This window comes from Hermetia illucens, chromosome 3 (assembly GCF_905115235.1).
Source record: "Hermetia illucens chromosome 3, iHerIll2.2.curated.20191125, whole genome shotgun sequence".
Taxonomy (NCBI): Eukaryota; Metazoa; Arthropoda; class Insecta; order Diptera; family Stratiomyidae; genus Hermetia; species Hermetia illucens.
Window position 1 is genome coordinate 15,542,005 of NC_051851.1, and position 19,905 is coordinate 15,561,909.

At 43.4% G+C, this 19,905-nt stretch overlaps 1 protein-coding gene across 6 annotated transcripts in view; it reads left to right on the plus strand.

Moving 5' to 3' along the window:
* The window catches only part of LOC119650953 (sodium/calcium exchanger 1-like), a 540,060-nt gene that overhangs the window by 89,221 nt on the left and 430,934 nt on the right, over positions 1–19,905 (plus strand). Inside the window, exon 1 of one of the 6 annotated variants that reach the window (XM_038054194.1) lies at positions 16,496–18,917. The exons of 4 other annotated variants lie outside the window; for them this stretch is intronic. In XM_038054194.1, the coding sequence (XP_037910122.1) occupies positions 17,233–18,917 (1,685 nt within the window). In that variant the 5' untranslated portion in view covers positions 16,496–17,232. Of the gene's footprint in view, positions 1–16,495; positions 18,918–19,905 lie in introns of those variants that run through there. One more of the 6 variants, XM_038054193.1, reaches the window with a different exon arrangement.

Sequence of the window (19,905 nt, forward strand, 5' to 3'; positions counted from 1 at the left end):
ATTGGGATTATTTTTAACAAGAGTCGGGGGCATGTCAGTCGGAGTGATTTTTGCCAAGAATCTTCTCTCTCTTGTTCGTATTTGTCTCAAGCCACAGCTGCTTGTAGCAACCCGGTTTCCTCTTTCTTCGAAGATAGCGATTTCTTTCTCCATCTGCCGGTGTTCAGGCCCCTCTCTTGTCCTTTGACAGAATCTCCTCGCTTGTAGACGTGCTGATCTCAACAGCAAAATTCCTTGTTCTACCAGTAACTTTGTTTCCTACTATGGTGGAAACGCCATCGCGGCATTATAGGGGCGCATGCCTCAATTAGCCACTGATATAGCTGACGCACCTTTTGCAACGCCGTTCCCTTTTGATCGCGTACTCTTTCTAAAGCCGTCACGAATGTCTCCTTGAAAGCTCCAGTGGACCAGCCAGCAATCCTGGTTTTACCACTTATGTTGATCAGTCGACTGTTGATCGAAGTGGCCTGGTGGTCATTGTGGGTTTTGTGTTTACTCATCCGTTAGACTATCCGTATCGCCAAAGGGGTCAGATCGACGGTTGAGCCTAGCCCTCTGCTTTCTAAGGTGAGCACACATCCAACGTTGGTTAGTACAATGTCCGACCCGATGAAGATTTCAGGTAGGATTTCCCGTTGAAACCCCCGGCAATAATTTCAGGACTGTGGTCTTCGGCGTCCACTTAGCTGTCTAGCATTTCCTTATATTGCGTTAATGTTGCATTAGGTAGGGCATATCATCTGCAGATAGGGACGCCGTTGACTTTGCCCTTACAAAGCTGTCTCCCGGGAATGCCATTGTCTCTTGTAGAGTTTTCTTCCGTGCAATTCTTCGGCTTAAAAACCATAAGTTGCCAGGTTCCGAAGGAATTACAGTTGAATTGGTTAAATATGCAGGCGACCATCTATACCAAGCGTCTACATAAAGATGAAATCTATGAGCGATACCACGACGAGGTTGCGGTGGGCAGGCCACATAATTTGTGATGAAGATGCTCCAGCCAGGAATGTCTATAAGGGCAATATCTATGGGAGAAAAAGAAGACGAGGCAGAGCCTGCCTGAGATGGAGCGATGACTTAGGTCAGGACGCTAGACAGATTTTAGGGTTGGCGCAAAACCGGGGTGTCTGGAGTTGCTTTCTAAGGTGGGCCTAGACCGGATACCGGTTGTTGCGCTTTTGCCGATGATGGATTGCCTTCAGTATGCTCATATCCCCGTGTCTCCAGATAAGTCTTTCACCCACGTAGCACTCCTGTGATTTCGGTATGGTTCGCAGATTACCGCCACATACACCACACTAATGGTTTGGGAGAGCTTGCCTCTTAATGGCTGAGGTTGATTTGTACGAACCTTATTTAGCTCTAGGATTCAGCACCCTCCTATATGCCAGACATATGCCACCACTACCCTTCCTTAAAGAGATACATGACTTCGATGATACTTCGACGAGTATCATCATTTCACCATTTTATAACCTTTTCGCATTGCTCAATCTTTCCAAGACTCCACCGATATTTTCCACCACTTACTTTTCTGTGTTCAGACATGACATTAGTTCAGGGTCTTCATTGAGGAACCATTTCATAGTTTTTTGTTGGAACCTCTGCTACAATTCGGTGGTCCTTTTGTGAATTTTGGAAAAACCTTTTGTTCACGTTGGCGTTTTTAGGTCCGATACTTTGCTGATAATCAGCTTGCATTCAGTGCGGGTCTTCTCTTTTGGAGAGAGAGAGTTCAGGGTTTCGCTGAGCAGTGACTGTCCGATCTGTTGGCTATGTAGATCTCTATAAGTTTCGTGGCTTTTTTATGGTTTTCATTGGCCGTTGTAAAAGCCTTTATTTTCTTGGTCAAAGCCCTCCTTTTCCTTCCTTGTTTTCGAGGATGTGGTTGTAAAAAAATAACTCAAAACCTTCCTCCCATTAGCTCATCGATAAACGATAAAGATACCATGAAAGGTCCACCTAACCGCTGGTTTCTTGATATCCCTTAATAAAAGATAGCCAAGTAATTAAGAGATACAAAGGACCAAAAACGTAAATAACAGGGAGATCCAATATAAGTAGTTAAGAGTGTATTGAAGACGGGCACAACTGGTTCCCGAAATCTGTAAAAACAACTATATTATATTGAATGGATTCTCTTTCATCAACTTCCTTTCTTGCTAAGCGGTTGCGATCTTACTTAAGGCTGAGGCCGTATCTGTCACATGAGTTGAAAAAACATCTGAATTGCGGATATTTGTCATTTTTGTAAAAATAACCTTAGTGCTTTCTTGCTCAACGTGATTTCTAGGCCTACCTTTTTTCTCATTAGTTCCGTAAGCCTACATTGCAGGTACATCCTGAACATTCTTTGGAGACAGGCACATCAGGTTTGTGAATCTTCTTAACTGGCTTTTGCGACTTTGGTATGCGATTAATGTTTCCTCCAGGAAACTTTGGAACGTGTTTTCGAAAAAACTCTGTTTAATTCAAGATACCGAGTAATTCCTCTAAACATGCGTACGGTGCGATTATCATTGCACGTGTGTTACTCACTGTTTATTTACTTACAACCTAGTGTCACCAAGATACGTAGGCCTATTTGCAGTGGAACTAGTTTCATCCTAGCCGCTTATGTGCATATGTGAATGTTGATTTTAGCATTGATTGTAGTTATATTTAACTAAATATTTATAGTAAAGTTAAAATTATACCAGAAGTAAACGAAGCATGAGTAGTTGAAGAGTAAACAAACTAAAGGCTTCCTGTTGGTATTTTTGTCAGTACCCCATCTTGGCACCGCTTTTTTTGGAAATCTTCCATCCGTCATCAGCAGAAATAAGGATTAAGACTGAAACTTTATCTTTAAGTAATTATTTGATAAACAACGGAACTTTCCTTAGAGCTTTAAATGATATTTCCAATAGCTCGGGATATCTGGGCATGGACCAAACTTTGCAGACTTATCTGTGTTTACTCTGGTAAGGATGGTATTATGTTCTTGATGGTTTTAAGCGAAGGGACTTTTTGTTACCAATGTGGAAATTTTATTTGTGTTCTTAATACATCCTGTATGATCTAAGTAAATTTATTTTAATGTAAGTAGTAAGTGGTCCAATATTTAGATATGCTAAGACCTAGTTTCAATAGGTTAACCTTATTAATAGCCTGAAGTTAGTTGTTATCAGGCATTTGGTTTGACATGTTTCAAGGAGGTGACTAATCCTTCTAACTTTCGAAATGGGTTTTGCCTAGCTTTTATATTAGTGTGATGTCTTGGAAAAAAACCAACCCGGAGACCACGAGATGCGTGCCTCAGATATAAAATAATTTATGGTTTTTTCATAAGAAGAACTTTAGGCGAACCATTTTCAGATACAATGTACATATCTGGAAAAGCAATAGCATACTCGTGTTACATTATGTCATTTTCTGGAGTCTACTAATGTTTTTTTATAGTTGAAGGTAGGAATCTTAAAGAGACCGTGTGATGTCAGGTGACAGTAGTATATGGTATTAACACCCAATAGGATTACTTACACTTTCTCTCTGCAATTATTCTTGGGTAAGTTGGTACCACCTGCAGCTCTCTCTCTGATCTCCTTGATCGTCCTCGTCCTTGATCGAACTGCAGGGAGCTATATTAACTATCACAATGCATCAGTGGGACAATGAGGACATGCCCAACGGCATCCCTGGAGGTCCTTCTGGGATTAACCCCTCTCCATCTGCACATACAGATGCAGGAAAGGAGATCAATATTCAGGATGGCCGGTAGTATCAGTGAGGCGGGGAGCTGCCTAAACCGAAGGAAGATTGATATTCTTTCTATGCGGTATGCCGAATTACTGATACCAAGGGATAACATGACAACGAGGTTTCACTTCGATAAGAAGTTTGAAACACGTTGGAGTAACAAGGCAAACTGGGAGAGCGTGGTTAGGACATACGGCTTAAACTAATTGCTTGGTACAGTGACGGATCCCTCACAGCAAAGGGAGCGGGTGCCGATGCCATAGCTTCAAGGAAAATGTACTTCGAGCCAATGTGCAGGTACGCTATCATATTCCAGGCGGAAATATACGCCATAGAGAGATGTGCCTCCTTTAATCTCCAAAGGAACTACAGGTGCAGAACATTGCTATTCTTACCGATAGTCGAGCAGCGATCAAGGCACCTAGCTCCAACCAGGCGAACTCTAAACTGGTATGGGAATGCCTTGAGAGACTGAATACATTCAGATCGTCCAACTTGGTCTGGATATTCTGGGTTCTAGGCCATGTTGGGTTGGAAGGCAGCGAGGTAGCGGACGAACTAGCCAAGACGGGAGCAGGGACGCTAGAGTATTAGATGGACTGACCGAGACTCTGGTACTTTGATAGACCACCGGCTTCCTTGATGAATATATATATATATATATTTTGTAACTCTAGGATAAATTTAAGGGGGGGGGGGGTTTCTAATTAATTTCCCTAAAAACCTAGTAATATACTATTATTAACTTAGTGTGAGTAGATATCGATATGGAAAGTATTTTGAGGTCTGGGTACCATAAGGAGGCAGCCTAATTTTTTTTCACATTTTTTGGTTGGGTAGTTTCTGAGAATGGGTTCCTTAAAGAAATCATCACTCTCACCTACCATCATCCTACCTCACGTTCATAGTTCCCACCTTTCCACCAAGTTTGGTGTCAATCCCTCCAATTGTCTCCGATAAAAATGCGTGTGACGGACAGATAGACGGATACACAGATCTGCCATCAGGCGTGTCCCTTCGTGTGGGTAATGGAATGCTCGGCGGATACGTAGGAATATGCACATGTACGCATTTGGAGATGTGCGTGCATGAGCATGTTTATGCGCAGGTCGGGTAGGTGGAAGAAAAGGACACTTAGAACAAGAAACCAATATGAAAGAAGAAAGGTGAGAAAAAATTACCGTGCAGGGACTCGGAACTCCAGTACCGGCGGCTTTTAGGAGTGGGCAAGCAGGCTCCCGGCTGTCGATATCCCTCGACTGCAGTGCCTCGGTGGTGGATTACTTGGCCACCGTTGCATCGAATACTACAAGCAGCCTGGAGTTAGAGGCATTTAAAGGGCGTACATCGCTCCCGAGAACGCCTGTTCAAAAAACACCGAAAGATGCCCCAGAAACTGGTAATTCATTAGCCCCTAGGGGGTGACTACACCTGGTCGGAAAATGTCACAGGACTTAGTGTTTGATCCATTTAGGAGAAGCTCGACGATCCTGAGATCTCCTTCGAAATTAACGTTGATGAAGGAAGGAAATCAGGGAAACTCCCGTAAGGTTAATTAATACGGAAGCGCCCACTGGGAAAACCAAGCAGAGGAGCAGCGTCAGAATACGGACGAATCATCGTTTGCCCTACTCGGAGGAAAAATAGTAGAGTTGTCCGAATTCATAAAGGACAAGCACGATGTGCGTCAGGCCATCAAAAACATGGTCCGAGCCATTCTTATACCGTACAATACTGCCAAGGATGAAAAAAACCGCCTCGAAGAAATCAAGTGTCACCCAGGCAACACAAGTGACACCCCCTCAAAATCCAAAGGGCGGTAAGCTTGAAAAGAGGAGTTGAGAGGGCGTGAACGATTCTTTCGGATCCTCACAGGACGTGAAAGGTGAAAAAGGCCTCTCACCGGCAAAGAGGAAGGCAAACAAAGTTACCAAAATCGTGGAAGCTGCGGCGCCGGCTCCAATCGACCCGAAGGAGGTAAAGCCCCAAAAAGGAACCAAAGAAGCATGGACCAAGGTTGGTGGATAGAAAAATGCGACACATAAAAGAAGATTACGACCTGAATTAATTATCACTTCCAAAAAAGGTGATATGACTTATGTCGATATTTTCAGGAAGGTAAAATCCGATCCCGAGCTGATGGATCTTGGAGAAAACGTCATCCGTACCAGACGCTTGCAAGAAGGAGATTTGATGCTGGAGCTGAAGAAGTCTCCGGACAAAACAATTGAAAATTTCCTCGGCAAGGTGGAGAAGTTTTTAAGATAAGAAGTACAAGTACGGGGCAGAAAGCAGGGGAGATTGATGAAATCACGACCAAGGAGAATATCCGCGATGCCTTAGAAAAGCAGTTCGGACTACTTGGCTTGCAAGATTCCGCAATCAGACGACTGAAGAAGACATACGCAGGCACGCAAACGGCAACTATAAGCTTACCAGCTGAAGCAGGGTTTAAACTGTTGGCGGATAGTAACATAAAAATAGGTTGGGTCGTTTACCAACTCAGGGAGTAGGTGTCCCTCAAGCGCTGCTTTGGATGCCTGGAATTTGGCCACATAGCGGTGAAATGCACGGGTGACTGCAACAGGTCAAAAAGCTGCAGAAAATGTAGGTGAGAAGGTCATATGTTCAGGGAGCGCAAGACTAAACCTGAATGTGTGCTTTGCAAGGAGAACAAGGGCAGCGCAAGACCTTTTCTCGCAGATCATCTATGAAAAGGGAATTGAAGCTGCCATAATCAGCGAGTTTTATCGTAATAATACGAGCGGTGCCTCGGCTGCAGATGTAAATGGCAAGGCGGCAATATGAGCGTGTGGAAATAAAACCATTCAAGAAGTGATGAAGTTTCCAAAAGTTGGATTTGTCAGGATAAAAATAAAAGGTATCTACATAGATAGTCGTTACGCTCTACCAAGCACAACGATAGCAGAATTCGAAGGAATGCTAGGTATGCTAGTCTCAGATGCAAGAAGTTGAAACCCCAAGATCGTAGCGGGGCTGTGGATTGGTGCAATCGCACTGCGAACACCAGGGGCCGTATCCTGCTCGAGGCTTTCACGCAACTAGACTTGGTACTTGCAAATATGGAAAATGTTTCCAGTTTTCGTGGGACAGGGTCGAACTCAATAGTCAATCTGACAAATGTGAGTACCACATTGGCGAGGAGAATGGCATGGTTTGACAGTGAGCATTATACTCACAGCGGCGAAGTGCCTTCTCGCGGAGCTAGAAACCAGGGCTGGTCCGTGAAAAAGTTTGAAAAGGATGCATTCATAGAGATGCTATTGGGAGGCCACAATCTCGATGGTGTGGTTGGTGGGAAAAGGGAGAGCAAATGATGGGACGTATAGCGAGAACATGCGACGTTGCTATGCCGAGACGGAGAGTCATAAATGAAGAGATCTTGGAGTTACGGGATGCAAGTTTTTCAGCTATTAGGATCTGCCAACGACCTAGAGGAAGACCGGAGTTTGACGAGAAACGGCAAGAATATGTGAACCTTCGCGGGAGGCTTAAGCAGGCTATAAGGACCAGCAAGTGAGAATGCTTCAACGAACTTTGCGCAGACGCACGACCAAAGTTCCTTTGGAACAGCGTACAGGATAGTTATGAGGAAAATGGGAGAACGAACATCAGTTACTTTTCGGAGAGGACACTGGTACGATACGGATGAGGGATCCAAGCAGTACACCATCACCGCAGGAGTACCACAGGGCTCAATCTTCGGTCCTCTCCCGTGGAACGTGATGTACAATGGGGTTCTTGTCCTTCCCGTGCCAAAGGGAGCCACGATAATCGGTTTCGCAAATGATCTAGCTGTGGTTGTTGTCGCGACACAACTTGAAGACGTTGACGTGTACGCTGACGAAATCATTAGCACTATAAAAGTGTGGCTGGAAATGGCTCAGCTTGGACAAGTGAGACACGCTGCCTGTACGAGAAAAGGAGAATGAATCCACCTAAAAATGATGTACTTAAGGCGCAGTCCAACCCACGAGAGAATGAAGGAGAAAGTCGGGGTGGTTTGATTTGGTGACAATCCCACATACTGCTGCAACCTGGCGCGGCAGTGTGTTTGTTCCACCGACCATCCAGACGCAAGAACGGTGTAACCTTTCAATTTCCAACCGACAAGGTCCGCAATCTAGAGGTTTAAGGGAGGTTTCCTAGCGAGATCTTAACCCTCAAACACAACGCAAACCAAGGCCAGGGCAAAACACTCCCCAGCGCTTAGACGCATCAGGGACATCTGGCCCTTGCGAAACAATATTAAATGCACTCACAAGAATGACCAGACTTAAATGATATGCTACTCAGGAAAGGATAGGAAACTATATCCTATGGGGATGAGGCTTAGCAACAGTTGCTTCATGGGCAAAGGACATGTAACCCAAAACTAAAATGCACGTTGAACCTAGCCAGGAATAAAGTTGACAGGTTGACATCATCTCTATTTGGCAAACCCGAATCTCCACCCTCTGAATTTTCCAAATATAGGCCTTGCTTGATAAAGGGTCAGCATCTTCTCGAAATTCCCTCTTCAACCAGCATAACTGATGTTCTTATTTCGTAACCATCTCCATAAAATAATTCTCCAAGAGAATTTGACATACATTTCAACTGAAACATTGAAATCCAAAAATAGATTTTGTTTTTCCAAAACGAATACCTGAAGACAGTGAGGAATTGGGGTCAAGTGCATATTAAAGCTCATTTTCGTGATAAAAGTAATTCCTGCTTGGAGCAGCGAAAAGTGTAAATATTTGTAACCACCTCAAAGTTTTCATGGCTTCATCGTTGCCATTGTCTCAGAGTTGCACTGGAGAGAAGTATCTTTGAAGTTTGTTTGTTGAGTGCTGTAACAGCTATTAGCAAGATGTTTCCGCGGGGAGAAGTGTATTTAACAAACTATTTTATTTCAGCACTCTTATCGCGACAAGCAGGATTAAAAGTGCTTGTACTGTAGATGGAACTGTGTTCACAGTAACGTAATAGTCTGCGCTGCATAACATCTTCTCCTATGCTTGTTTGGGGATGTCCTAAGATTTTCATCTGCAGTAGAATTAGATGTTTCTTATGTAGATACTTACAAGCACTCAACTGTACGTGTAGGTTTGCCACTGTGGCTTTTACGTTAAAGGAGAGGTCAGTGTGTTCGCCCCGCGTGAGTAGGTATACATATTTGAAGACTGAGGAAGGAGATATAATTAGTGTCGGGAAATTTTCTCTGTTGATGCGAGTTGAAACCCAGTAGTGTACACATATACCATATGTTTACCGCAGATTCTGGAACTACTGGAGCCGTAATGATGGAAGCGCCGAATTATGAAGCGCATTGCAGAGGACTGCTTGTTATTTATGCAGATTTTACAGAAGGGCTCACTACCAATTACAGATATACAAATAGACGAACTACGAGGCAAATTATAGAAACAACTTTGAATAGCTTTGAAGGATTTATGAGAAGACTTTTTATCGGTCAAAACGTTGACTGTGATAGGAGGAATCGAAATGTAATTCCGAATAAGGACTATCTTGTACTTACCCAGAAACCTCTTGCGATTCCCAGTCCTGTGTATGCGCTATAGACATGTATGTCGACTTCTAAGTCGAATCTGTTCATAAGTGTAAGTACTTTATGAGACAGTTTTAGGGGGATCAGTTTGCCTGTTTTCCTGTAAGACATCCTGAACTACGTTAATGATAAACTAGGACACTTGCCGACACCGTTTGCTTGTACTAAGTTAACGAGGGACAACAATTCTGACCGAATCATAGCATCATTCAAAATCACCAACCCACATGACTTGAAGGGATTGAATCATATCTCGTTTTGACCTACCGGCGTTTTCACTAATGATTTTTAGCGATAAACTCACCCTGTAAATTTCCGGAAGAAACGCCGCAATCGTCACCACAGTTAATGTCGTTTTTCCTATACTAGCAAAATGTGAGGGGCCTCAGAACCAAGCTATTGAAGTTTAGATTATCTACAATACATGGCATCATCTACATATCTGAAGCTTGGCTCAATTCTAATGTACGCAATGGAGAGCACCTCGATGATTATTTTGTTCTTCGTTGCGATCAGGATTTCCAAGTGTCAGATAAACACACGGGGGTGGTGTTGCCGTTGGGCAAAATCTTTCTATTGCCCCCACCATATCCTCAAGTGGCAGTCCTTAAGAATCGCTCATTGCCCTAATTTCTCTAGCTGTTGATGAGCCACCGAAGCATATGCCGAAACCGAGCCTCCATCCGAAGAAGGTGGTGGTCTACAGCTGGAGTTATCCACTATTTTTTTGGCACCTGGAGAAACGATAAATGCACGGAAATACTCTGCCCAATTCGAGGAAATGCACCAAAAACTGAGTATTCAACGACCGAGATTAGTCAACAGAGATGGCGTGATACTCCGTCACGACAATTCACGACCTCAAGTATAGAGAACAACGGTTCAAAAGTTGAACGAATTACAGTATGAGACTCTACCTCATCCACCATATTCACCGGATCTTTCGCCAACCGACTACCACTTTTTTAAGCATTTGGATAATTTTTTTCGGGGAAAAAACAATTTAGAAATGAAGAGGCCATCAAAATTGCTTTTGACGAGTTTATCAACATCCGCAACTTGGACTTCTACGAAACTGGCATACCTACTCTTGTATCCCGCTGGGTTTTGAATCGACTGGCACCTATTTTGATTAATTAAATAAATTTTTGTAGGTTTTACAGTCGGATCCGGTGGATTATGTAGTTGAAAGAGGCTATTTTGTACTGATGGATGTGATTGGACGTTTTGAGTATGACTCGTTTGATATGCGCTGGTTTCCGGAAGATCTCCAGGACTAATATTTTCGGTTTCCTTCTTAATTACAGGTTCAACTATTGTAGCGGCCCTTTTCTTCCCTTTTTCTTCAGCGAATTGGGGTTTTGATGTCGTCTTATGAGGGAATTTAAGGTGTTTTTCCGTCATATTTACAGATAATGCCGAAAATACTTTGACGACAGACCTTCAGAATCTTAGTTATTTTCCAGGCCTGGGAGAGTCAGATAACCATCGGAACTCCTTTCATCTGCTTATAATATTCGCCTCTGAAAGAGAAATACTTTTTTTCATAAAGACGACCAGCTTCATTTCATTTTTCAACTTACCTTGCTATTGTGGACAACTTTGTTGCTCAAGTAATTTCACTCTTCTGAAGCAGTCGTTAGTGATTCCTGTTCACTCCTTAGTGGAGTATAGGGCGTCCATACAGTCAGACTGTGGTCCAGTTTCACTATCATCACACTTAAGGCTATGCAAGTAATAAGCTCACAGAAGCCAGACAAATACAAGACGAACACAGATACCCATGACAACTGGGATTCGAATCCAGAGCAGCGAGATTGAGAGGCTGACTCTCTCTTTCTTTAACCATCCCACCGTCAAGTCGTCGCTTTGAATAAAATACTTGGAGAACTACTACTACTGGAGCAAACTCCTTCATTTATCTTTAATTATTTGATGCGTTGATGACATTTCCGCGGAACTTCTTTGCCTGGGTTGCATATGTATTTTGTGAGGCCCTTTGGTTTTAGGTAGTCCTAGGTTTGAGAATATTAGTCTGTTGTTTCCTAAGATTTGTTGTAGTAGACCAGTCTTGAGTTTTCTGTGTAGTTCATTCTTAAGCCTTTTCTTTTGTCCTGTTCTCGTGTAACCAGCGCAATCCCATTTGTCGGGTTTTATAAAGTACACTCGTTCTCCCTGAGACTTCCAGTATCCTCAACATTGCAAGAACCTATCAGAGGAGACGCATAGATACCTGCGCTAAGCCGACACTCAACAATGTGGTCTCAAACATTGTAACATAGAAGAGGAACATGATAAAACTTGCTATAAACTTCTCTACTTCGGTAGCCCACGGACTCTGCATGGTGTTGGCTTTACCATCTCCGAGAGTTTCTGCGATGTCAGTACAGAACTCAATCGGGTTGATGATCGGCTATTGCAGCTCGCAATTATCTCAGTTGATTGCACGATTCTTTTCTTTCTTCTACGTGCCATAGACAGGTCAAACCGATGCCGAGAAACACGCCTTCCTACATTTTACAATGAACACAGCAAAACGTAATTTGACTATATTCTCGTAAGATGCCGTCACTTCTGCACTGTCTCTGATACCAAAGCCCATTGCGAATTCACTAGGCCTGGTAAACGGTTTATCATTCCAAATATTTGACCTTGGAATGACCATGTTTGAATGATGTTCTGTGAGAGGAAATCACAAGATTATCGTCGATAAAACGCTAGACTAACGCAAATTTACAGGAACACCAACTAAAAAATAAAGAAATTGCTGACTCCCCAGCAGCCCATTACAAAGATCTTTATGATAAGCTAAACACTCGGCAACTCTACTTGTCAGCGATGCAGAAGTAGAACAGGCAGTCCAGAGAGCGATAGCAACAGCCTCTGAAGACATCGGAAAGTGCAGAGCTAAGAACCAATATTTGGTCCCAGTGAAGTCTTCAACTGTTTTATTGGAGAGGGTAGTACACCATCTAACTGACAAGAAAGTATAACAGCTTCAATTTCGAAAAAAAAGGCAGTCCGGCGGAATGTTCGAATTGTCTTCCGATTCAGTTGTTATCTCATACCATGGCCGCAGTCAGGGATTATCAAAAACATAACACACACATCGCGGAGAAATACCGTGTGCAACTCCGCTTCCTGCATTGTGCATTTTTGCATCTATGCCACACAAAGTCATCTTTACGGCTTGACTTATTCTCGGTACTAAATTGGCTCACCTCGATTCGAAGAAAAAAGTTCGAAGTGTGCCAGGTATATCAAAATCGCTTTGTGTCACTGTCTGAAAGGTTGCCTCACGCAACGCAGTCTCCGACTGAATCTAAATAAAGCTGCTTTTTTAACGACCGATTCTCAATGAAATACGCCCTATTACTATCAGTGAGAGCGACCTGTCGAGAACTAAGTGGCGTTCTACAATTGGCGTTCTTTGGGATTGAGGTATCAACAAACATCTTTGATGCAAAATGTAGCGTAATTTCGGCCATCCTGTTGGCCTCTGCGCTTTTGAGTGCTTACTGACTACCAATGGCAATGAACAGAGCCGATAATTGAAGCAAAGATGTTTAGTTGAATTAGTGACATAACATGCAATGATCACATCCTAAATGAGGGCATTAGCGATCGATGTGGGGTGACAGCCATTGTGAAATTTGAGTGAGGCGTCTTTGATTGTATGACCTTCTGACGAGAACTCGCGCGCTAAGATTGGTTTGAAGCCGGTGAGAAACGTCCAATAAAAATCAACCGACAGAAATGTGGGACCCAGATCACTTTCTAGCGAATCAACCCGTCCGATTTCCTAGAAGATGATTCGAGACTCACGCGTCCCTTCGGATCAATCCTATGACCGCGAAAAATGGCGGATTAGATCTAAACGAGCCGACATCTCTTTTCAATGCTACAAAAGATAATGAAGGTGAAGAGCTAGTAGTAATGTTGCACTCTCAAAGGATGCGGGCACGCGCAGGGACTTATCACGAACTCCGGGGAGCGGAGAAGCGAATTGACAGACGGAAAAAAAAAGCCTGGGAGAATCAACAGGTCTGTGAACACGAAAAGTACAGGGAGCAACCGCACCAGGCATGCAAATTTTACCAACTAGGCAGCAGGATGAATCCTTTTACACCTCGATGTTCATCCTACCGAGACAAAGAGGGAAATCTGATTTCCGACAGGATGGGCATATTGGAGCGGTGGGTTGAGTACTTTACTGAACTTCAGAACAACCAGAATATCGACGAGTTGGAGGTCCCGCCAACTGAAGACGACGGACGAATACTGCTACCACCAAGTGTAGAAGAAACAGTCTTTGCAATTCATCGGCTTAAAAATCATAAGTCGCGAGGAGCCGATGGCATTACAGCCGAACTGGTAAGATATGGAATAGACCAATTACACCAAGTGGTTCATCAACTTGTACTCCAGGTGTGGGACAGCGAATCAATGCCTGATGACTGGCAAAGAGGTATTATCTGTCTCATACATAAAAAGGAAGATATCATGTTGCTGAGTACCATCTATAAGATATTCTCCGCTATCTTGCTAGGCCGGATAGCCCCATACGCGCAGAACATCTTTGGTCCATACCAAAGCGGCTTTACTCCAAGCAAATCAGCAGCAGATCAGATTTTCTCTGTGCGGCAAGCGATAGAAAAACTGTTGGAATATGGACATCAGTTGCACCATCTTTTTATCGACTTTAAAGCCGCCTACGATAGCATAGCCAGGGTGAAACTATACACGGCTATGGGAGAATTCGGTATTCCGATAAAATTGATAGGACTGACTAGGCTGACCCTGACCAATATGCGCGGCCTGATAAAAGCAGCAGGATCACACTCAATACCATTCGATATCAACAACGGTATACGACAAGGGGATGCCCCATCATGTGTCCTCTTTAATCTGGCTCTGAAGAAAGTGATCCGTGATTCTGAAGTAAATGCAAGAGGTACGATCCTCTTTAAGTTCCCGAAGACTTGGGTTCTTAGCAAGAAAAATTGCGAACTCTTGGCCGTGTTCGAGAGAAGAATCCTTCGAAGAATTTTTGACTCCCTACATGAGGATGGAGGATTCTGTAGCCTGCATAATGACTAAATCAGGTTGTGGATAAAATCCGGCTCAATAGGTAATGGTGGGCGGGTCACTTAATCCGTATGGATGAGGATGATCCAGTCCGGATAGTCTATAAGGGCAATAACTATGTTAGAAAAGGAAGACGAGGTAGACCCTGCCTCAGCTGGAGCGATGGCGTAGGTTAGGACGCCAGGCAGCTCTTAGGGATATCGAATTGGTGGACCTCGGCGCAAAACCGGGATGTCTGGAGTTTCTTATTAAGGCAGGGATATCGTTTGCTGCGCCGTTGATGATGATGATGATAATGACCGGCTGCACAAATGCTGATAGCAAACTGCGGTTACTTGGGATTTTGTTGGTCATCAGCAATTATTTGGGGATCGGTGAGTAGGCTTCCAAAGCGTATTTGTGAACTCTTGCTCGTGGTTTGAATTAGGAGGTGGTTACTTACCCAGAGCTGGAAGATATTTTGCTTTATTGGCTAATTATCTGTTACCTATGTTTATTTTCTTTATCTGAGACAGAGAATTGCCTAAGTCGAGAGAAGATTGACAGTCATTCTAGGCGGTATACCGAATTACTAATACCAAGGGATATGACAATTAGGTTTCATTTCGAGCTTGAAACAGGGAGGGGCAACTGATTACTTAATACACTGGTTGAACCCTCATACGGAGGGAGCTGGCGAAAAGGACTTTGCACTAATGGGCAAGAACAGCAGTACATTCCAGGCAAGAACGCCATTGGTTGTTGCGCCGATACCCAGGTGGCTGTTAAGGCAATTAGTGCCAAGCAGCTGGTCTGGGAATGGTATATGGACGAAAAACTATTGTGGAACTGGTACGGAGGGGTATGGAGGTAAGGAATAAAGAGGAATTGTTGAAGAAATTACACTTGGAGAAGTTACAAGGCTTCGAACAGTTTAGGGTGGTTATGGGGGATAAGCGATTGCAGTATTCTCTAAACCTCAACAGGAACAGCCTCAGCATTATAGTAGGTACATTCGCTGGTCATTACAAGGTGAATTATTACCTGGGGAAGCTAGGAATATCTGCGGACACCGTTTGTAGACTCTGCAAGAGCGAGAGTGATGAGATCCATTCTAGAACAATGTGCAGTATTGGTGCAAAGTAGGTTAAGGCACCTGGAAGATTACTAGATTCCAAGCTGAAACACCTGGAAGTAGGGAGCATTTTAAAATTTCCGTTGATTATAGGCTCGTTTGGCATACTATAGATAATAGCTACTCTATAGCCAGTAAAGGGGCATAACAATTCTTCTAGGATGCTGCGCAACTACCCCTGACTGGATTATTATTATTGTTAATACCCTTTATTGAAAACTTCAATTCTTACCGCATTTGTGTCCATATAAAAACATTTCTTTTTTAGTTCGTCCACTTGCATGCTCTCAAATGCTGCATATGCTGCACATTTGCAATCTGTATCTTTTTCTATTTAAAAAAGAAAGCTTAAGAATAGTCGTCGTCGTCATTCTAATTGCGCAAGCAATTCATAGCGTATTTTCAAAAAGAGAAAGAATAATGCATGAGTTCACTCGCGTCTTAGGATTTACTGAACATGCAGTACGACCACTTGCTTGCTGATTTTATTTATAACTTGCGCTCGTTACATTTACGTAGGAGCATTGATGGGGAAGCCATAGAAACGATTAGATTTTCTCCACCGCGTAGATATTTTGAAGGTAGATCGGCCGTCGTTAATGTGTTGAATGCGGCACATATTATCGCCTAAATAGATCCATTTAGTGCTAATTACTGAGAATCCTGCTGAAGGGGCTGATGGTCAATGAGGAATTGTATCTGACAATATATGCGCCAGTTTACCCCGTTGTCATGCCAGCCGCTGTTGTTTGTAGCTTCACCAGATCGTGAGCATTTCATCCCCTAGTCTGAGTTTCATCAACATTGCTTGGATCGCACAGACAGTGCGTTGTGTCTGTCTGTCGGTCAGCGAAAACTGAAAGCAAGGCGTCCGCCCAGTTTTAGCGTACATACATCGCTTATACGCAAATTAAGAAAAACTCTATGATATAAACAGAAAATGATTTCTTGGTTCTTCCCGATGTATCTGAACTACCAAATTTTAGTAGTCGTCTCAGAGAAATCTCGAATCGCAGCTGCTTGTACCGATTATTGTGTAAATACTCCCGGAAGCGAGTTCTCGATACCTCAATCGACCTAATATTTTTGGACGCGCTTTTTTTCGAACGCGAGTCCATGGTTCCTTCTATCGTCTATGTCGGGAATACCAAGGTGGTGTGCCGGTAGCTAGTTTTTACGAGGAGTTAAGTACGAGGGTGTCACCGTGAAATTTGGTAGATTTTTATATGTCACCCAAAATCGAGTTGAGGACTCTTGAAAAAGTGATGACCAGCTTTTGATGAAAAAGTATATTTAGAAAGCGTGTCGCGAACGAAAGCCGAACGAATAATTTGAATTAAAATAAATTTTACGAAAGTTATTGCGCTACAAACGTGTTGGTGATTGTTTGCGTATATCCTATTTAAAGTACGGAATTATATGCATGCGGCGCATTCTTGGGGCTTGTAGACAACTCTGTCAAGCCGAATCTGCGAAGAACACTCAGCTGAAACTACTACTCACCACATTGGAGTAAATCCTTACTCAGCTAATTTCAACATCTTTTCTTGGATATTTATCTGTAAGGGATGGTACTGATATGGAGGCTTATGAGTAACTCGTGATAGTAGATGCCATGACATGCTATCGTTTCAAGGAATTTCTGCGTAGATTTGTCAAACTTCATCCATTACGTCGTGGTTCCTGTTAATCAATAATAAAAGTACGAACCAAGATGTCGCAAATACAGATTGCATGCATACTAATCCTTGCAGTAACTACTGCACTAGCGGAGTCAGATTCCAATAGTAGTGCGTACAGCACAGTCAATCTTCAGTGTCAGGATGGCCTTTTCCTTCGAGCATGGCAACCACAGACTCATCTAACAACAAGCGAAAGATTCGCCCGAGGAACTATTTACTTCCTTGCCATGTGCTACCTCTTCCTTGGAGTTTCGATAGTGTCTGACCGTTTTATGGCTGCCATTGAAATGATCACATCAAACGAAAAGGAAGTGAAAGTCAAGCAAACAAATGGGGAGACACAAATTGTTGTGGTCCGTATCTGGAATGAAACGGTGGCAAATCTGACACTGATGGCATTGGGAACCAGCGCACCAGAGATCCTGCTGTCTATTATAGAAATGTTTGCCAAGAACTTTCAAGCTGGGGAACTGGGTCCTGGAACAATTGTTGGATCTGCCGCATTTAACTTATTCGTCATTATTGCGTTATGTGTAGTTGTTATACCAAATGGAGAGGTTCGAAAAATAAAGCACTTGAGGGTGTTCTTCGTGACGACAGTATGGTCGATATTCGCATATATTTGGTTATATTTGATCCTGGCGAAATTCTCGCCTGGTCGCTTGGAAATCTGGGAAGGCCTTTTGACGTTTCTGTTTTTCCCTGCCACCGTTGCAACTGCTTACATTGCCGATCGAAGATTGCTGCTCTACAAATACTTCGACAAGACTTACAGAGTGAACAAAAGAGGATTAATTGTAGGAACCGAAGGTGACTTAGAACTCGGAAATAATCACTACGAAGTCAAACATCTGGAAGACACCCCGAATGGTGCAGTTTGCCAAGATACAAAAGACTTTGAAGAGAGCCGTCGAGAATTCCTTGACATATTCCGAGAAATCCGTCAGAAGTTCCCGCAACGCAACATAGAAGATATTGAAAAAATGGCATTGGAACGCTTGCTTGACAAAGCTCCTAAATCAAGAGCCTTCTACAGAATGCAGGGAAACCGAGCATTCACTCGTCGTGGGAACCTGCAGAAAAAACTTGTTCAAGCTCGTGCCCAAAATGATGTCCAAGAAATTAAGACGGAAATCCGAAGGTCATTTTCGGCTGAATCAAGCCGCAGTGAAGACTCAACTATTGGCAAGCTGTTCTTCAACCCTGGACATTACACTGTAATGGAAAGCTGTGGACGCGTTGAGTTGAAGATTGTACGAGAAGGTGGTCTCTGGCAAACATGCACAATTGACTACGAAACGGAGGATGGAACCGCAGAAGCTGGCTCTGACTACGGTTATGCCAAAGGAACTTTAACTTTTCTACCTGGCAATGACGAACAATCAATCTTCATCGACATTATTGATGACGATGTATTTGAATTGGATGAAGTTTTCTATGTTCGGTTACAAAATAATTCTGACACGGTTCAAATAGGAACACCAAATGTTGCCACGGTAATGATTCTAGACGACGATCATGCAGGATTCTTTACATTAAATCAGAAGGATCATGACCTTATTGAATCTGTTGGAATATATGAGTTGGTAGTGAAAAGGTTATCGGGAGCACGAGGTGCAGTTCAGGTTTCATATTGGACTGAGGATGGAACTGCAAAAGCCGGGAAGGATTACGAAGAGCAGCATGGAAAGTTGCAGTTCGAGAACAATGAAGTCGAGTAAGTTGAATAGTTTCCTAGAACATCATGAATTTGACTGACTAATGCAAAAGATTGGGTGCATGGTGTTGTGGTTCACCTGAAGAAACCTCGTTTCTTCTTCACTTTAATATTTCTCTTTGATGGTGGGCGTTACCTACTCCCTGCTGGATGACCCCTGTCATAAAAGCCTGCATTATTGCACCATAAAATTCAGAATATTCCCCGCAATTCCTTTCTAGGTGGCGTTTTTCGTCACATAGCTTCATCGGTCAGATCCATCCTGTTTGCTCGTCCAACAGCTGGCTGCTTTAATATCCTTCGCTATTTTTCTCTATTGTTGTTTCTGCTTTTCACAATTTTCCACTAGTAGTATTTACGCACAACTAAACACCTCCACATCGTCAGAGAGCTAACCTGAAAACGTTTGTCACATTACTTCGAACTAGCCCCCCCCCCCCTCCCCCTCCTGCCTTGCCGAGCCTTCAAATCAGGGTATTCCTTTCACCAGGGGGAAGGGAGAGGAGGAAGAGAACTGTCAGTTTCTGCCATCCGCCTCCTTCACCGGTCAAGCTCTATCTTCTTTGCAACGAGAAGGACTTGAAAGTAACGGGCAACACAATGTTGAACGGAGAGAGATCCCCTGCATTTAAATAACGGTACCTGACGAATCCCATGCCACCTTCATCAAGGAAAAAAGGTGTGATGATGGTCGTCCAAAACTCCATTGCAAAAACAAAATCCGGAGCTCGCGCCTTTCCAATCTTGTGCAGGTAAGACTGAAAACCACCATGCCCACTTAGGAGCTGAGTAAGCAAATAGTCAGTCTTCCCCCACACTTCTGATTCAGCCATGCACATAAGTTGCCAATGAGCCGCACAGTTGATATGCCTCTAGTTTCATTTTACCAAGAGAGTTACCACTAATCCAGGGTGCGTTGCCGTTCTTCACAGGCAACCACCTCTCTTGGCTTTTCTCCCTTGCGCTTGCATATGGCTTTACGCTCCGT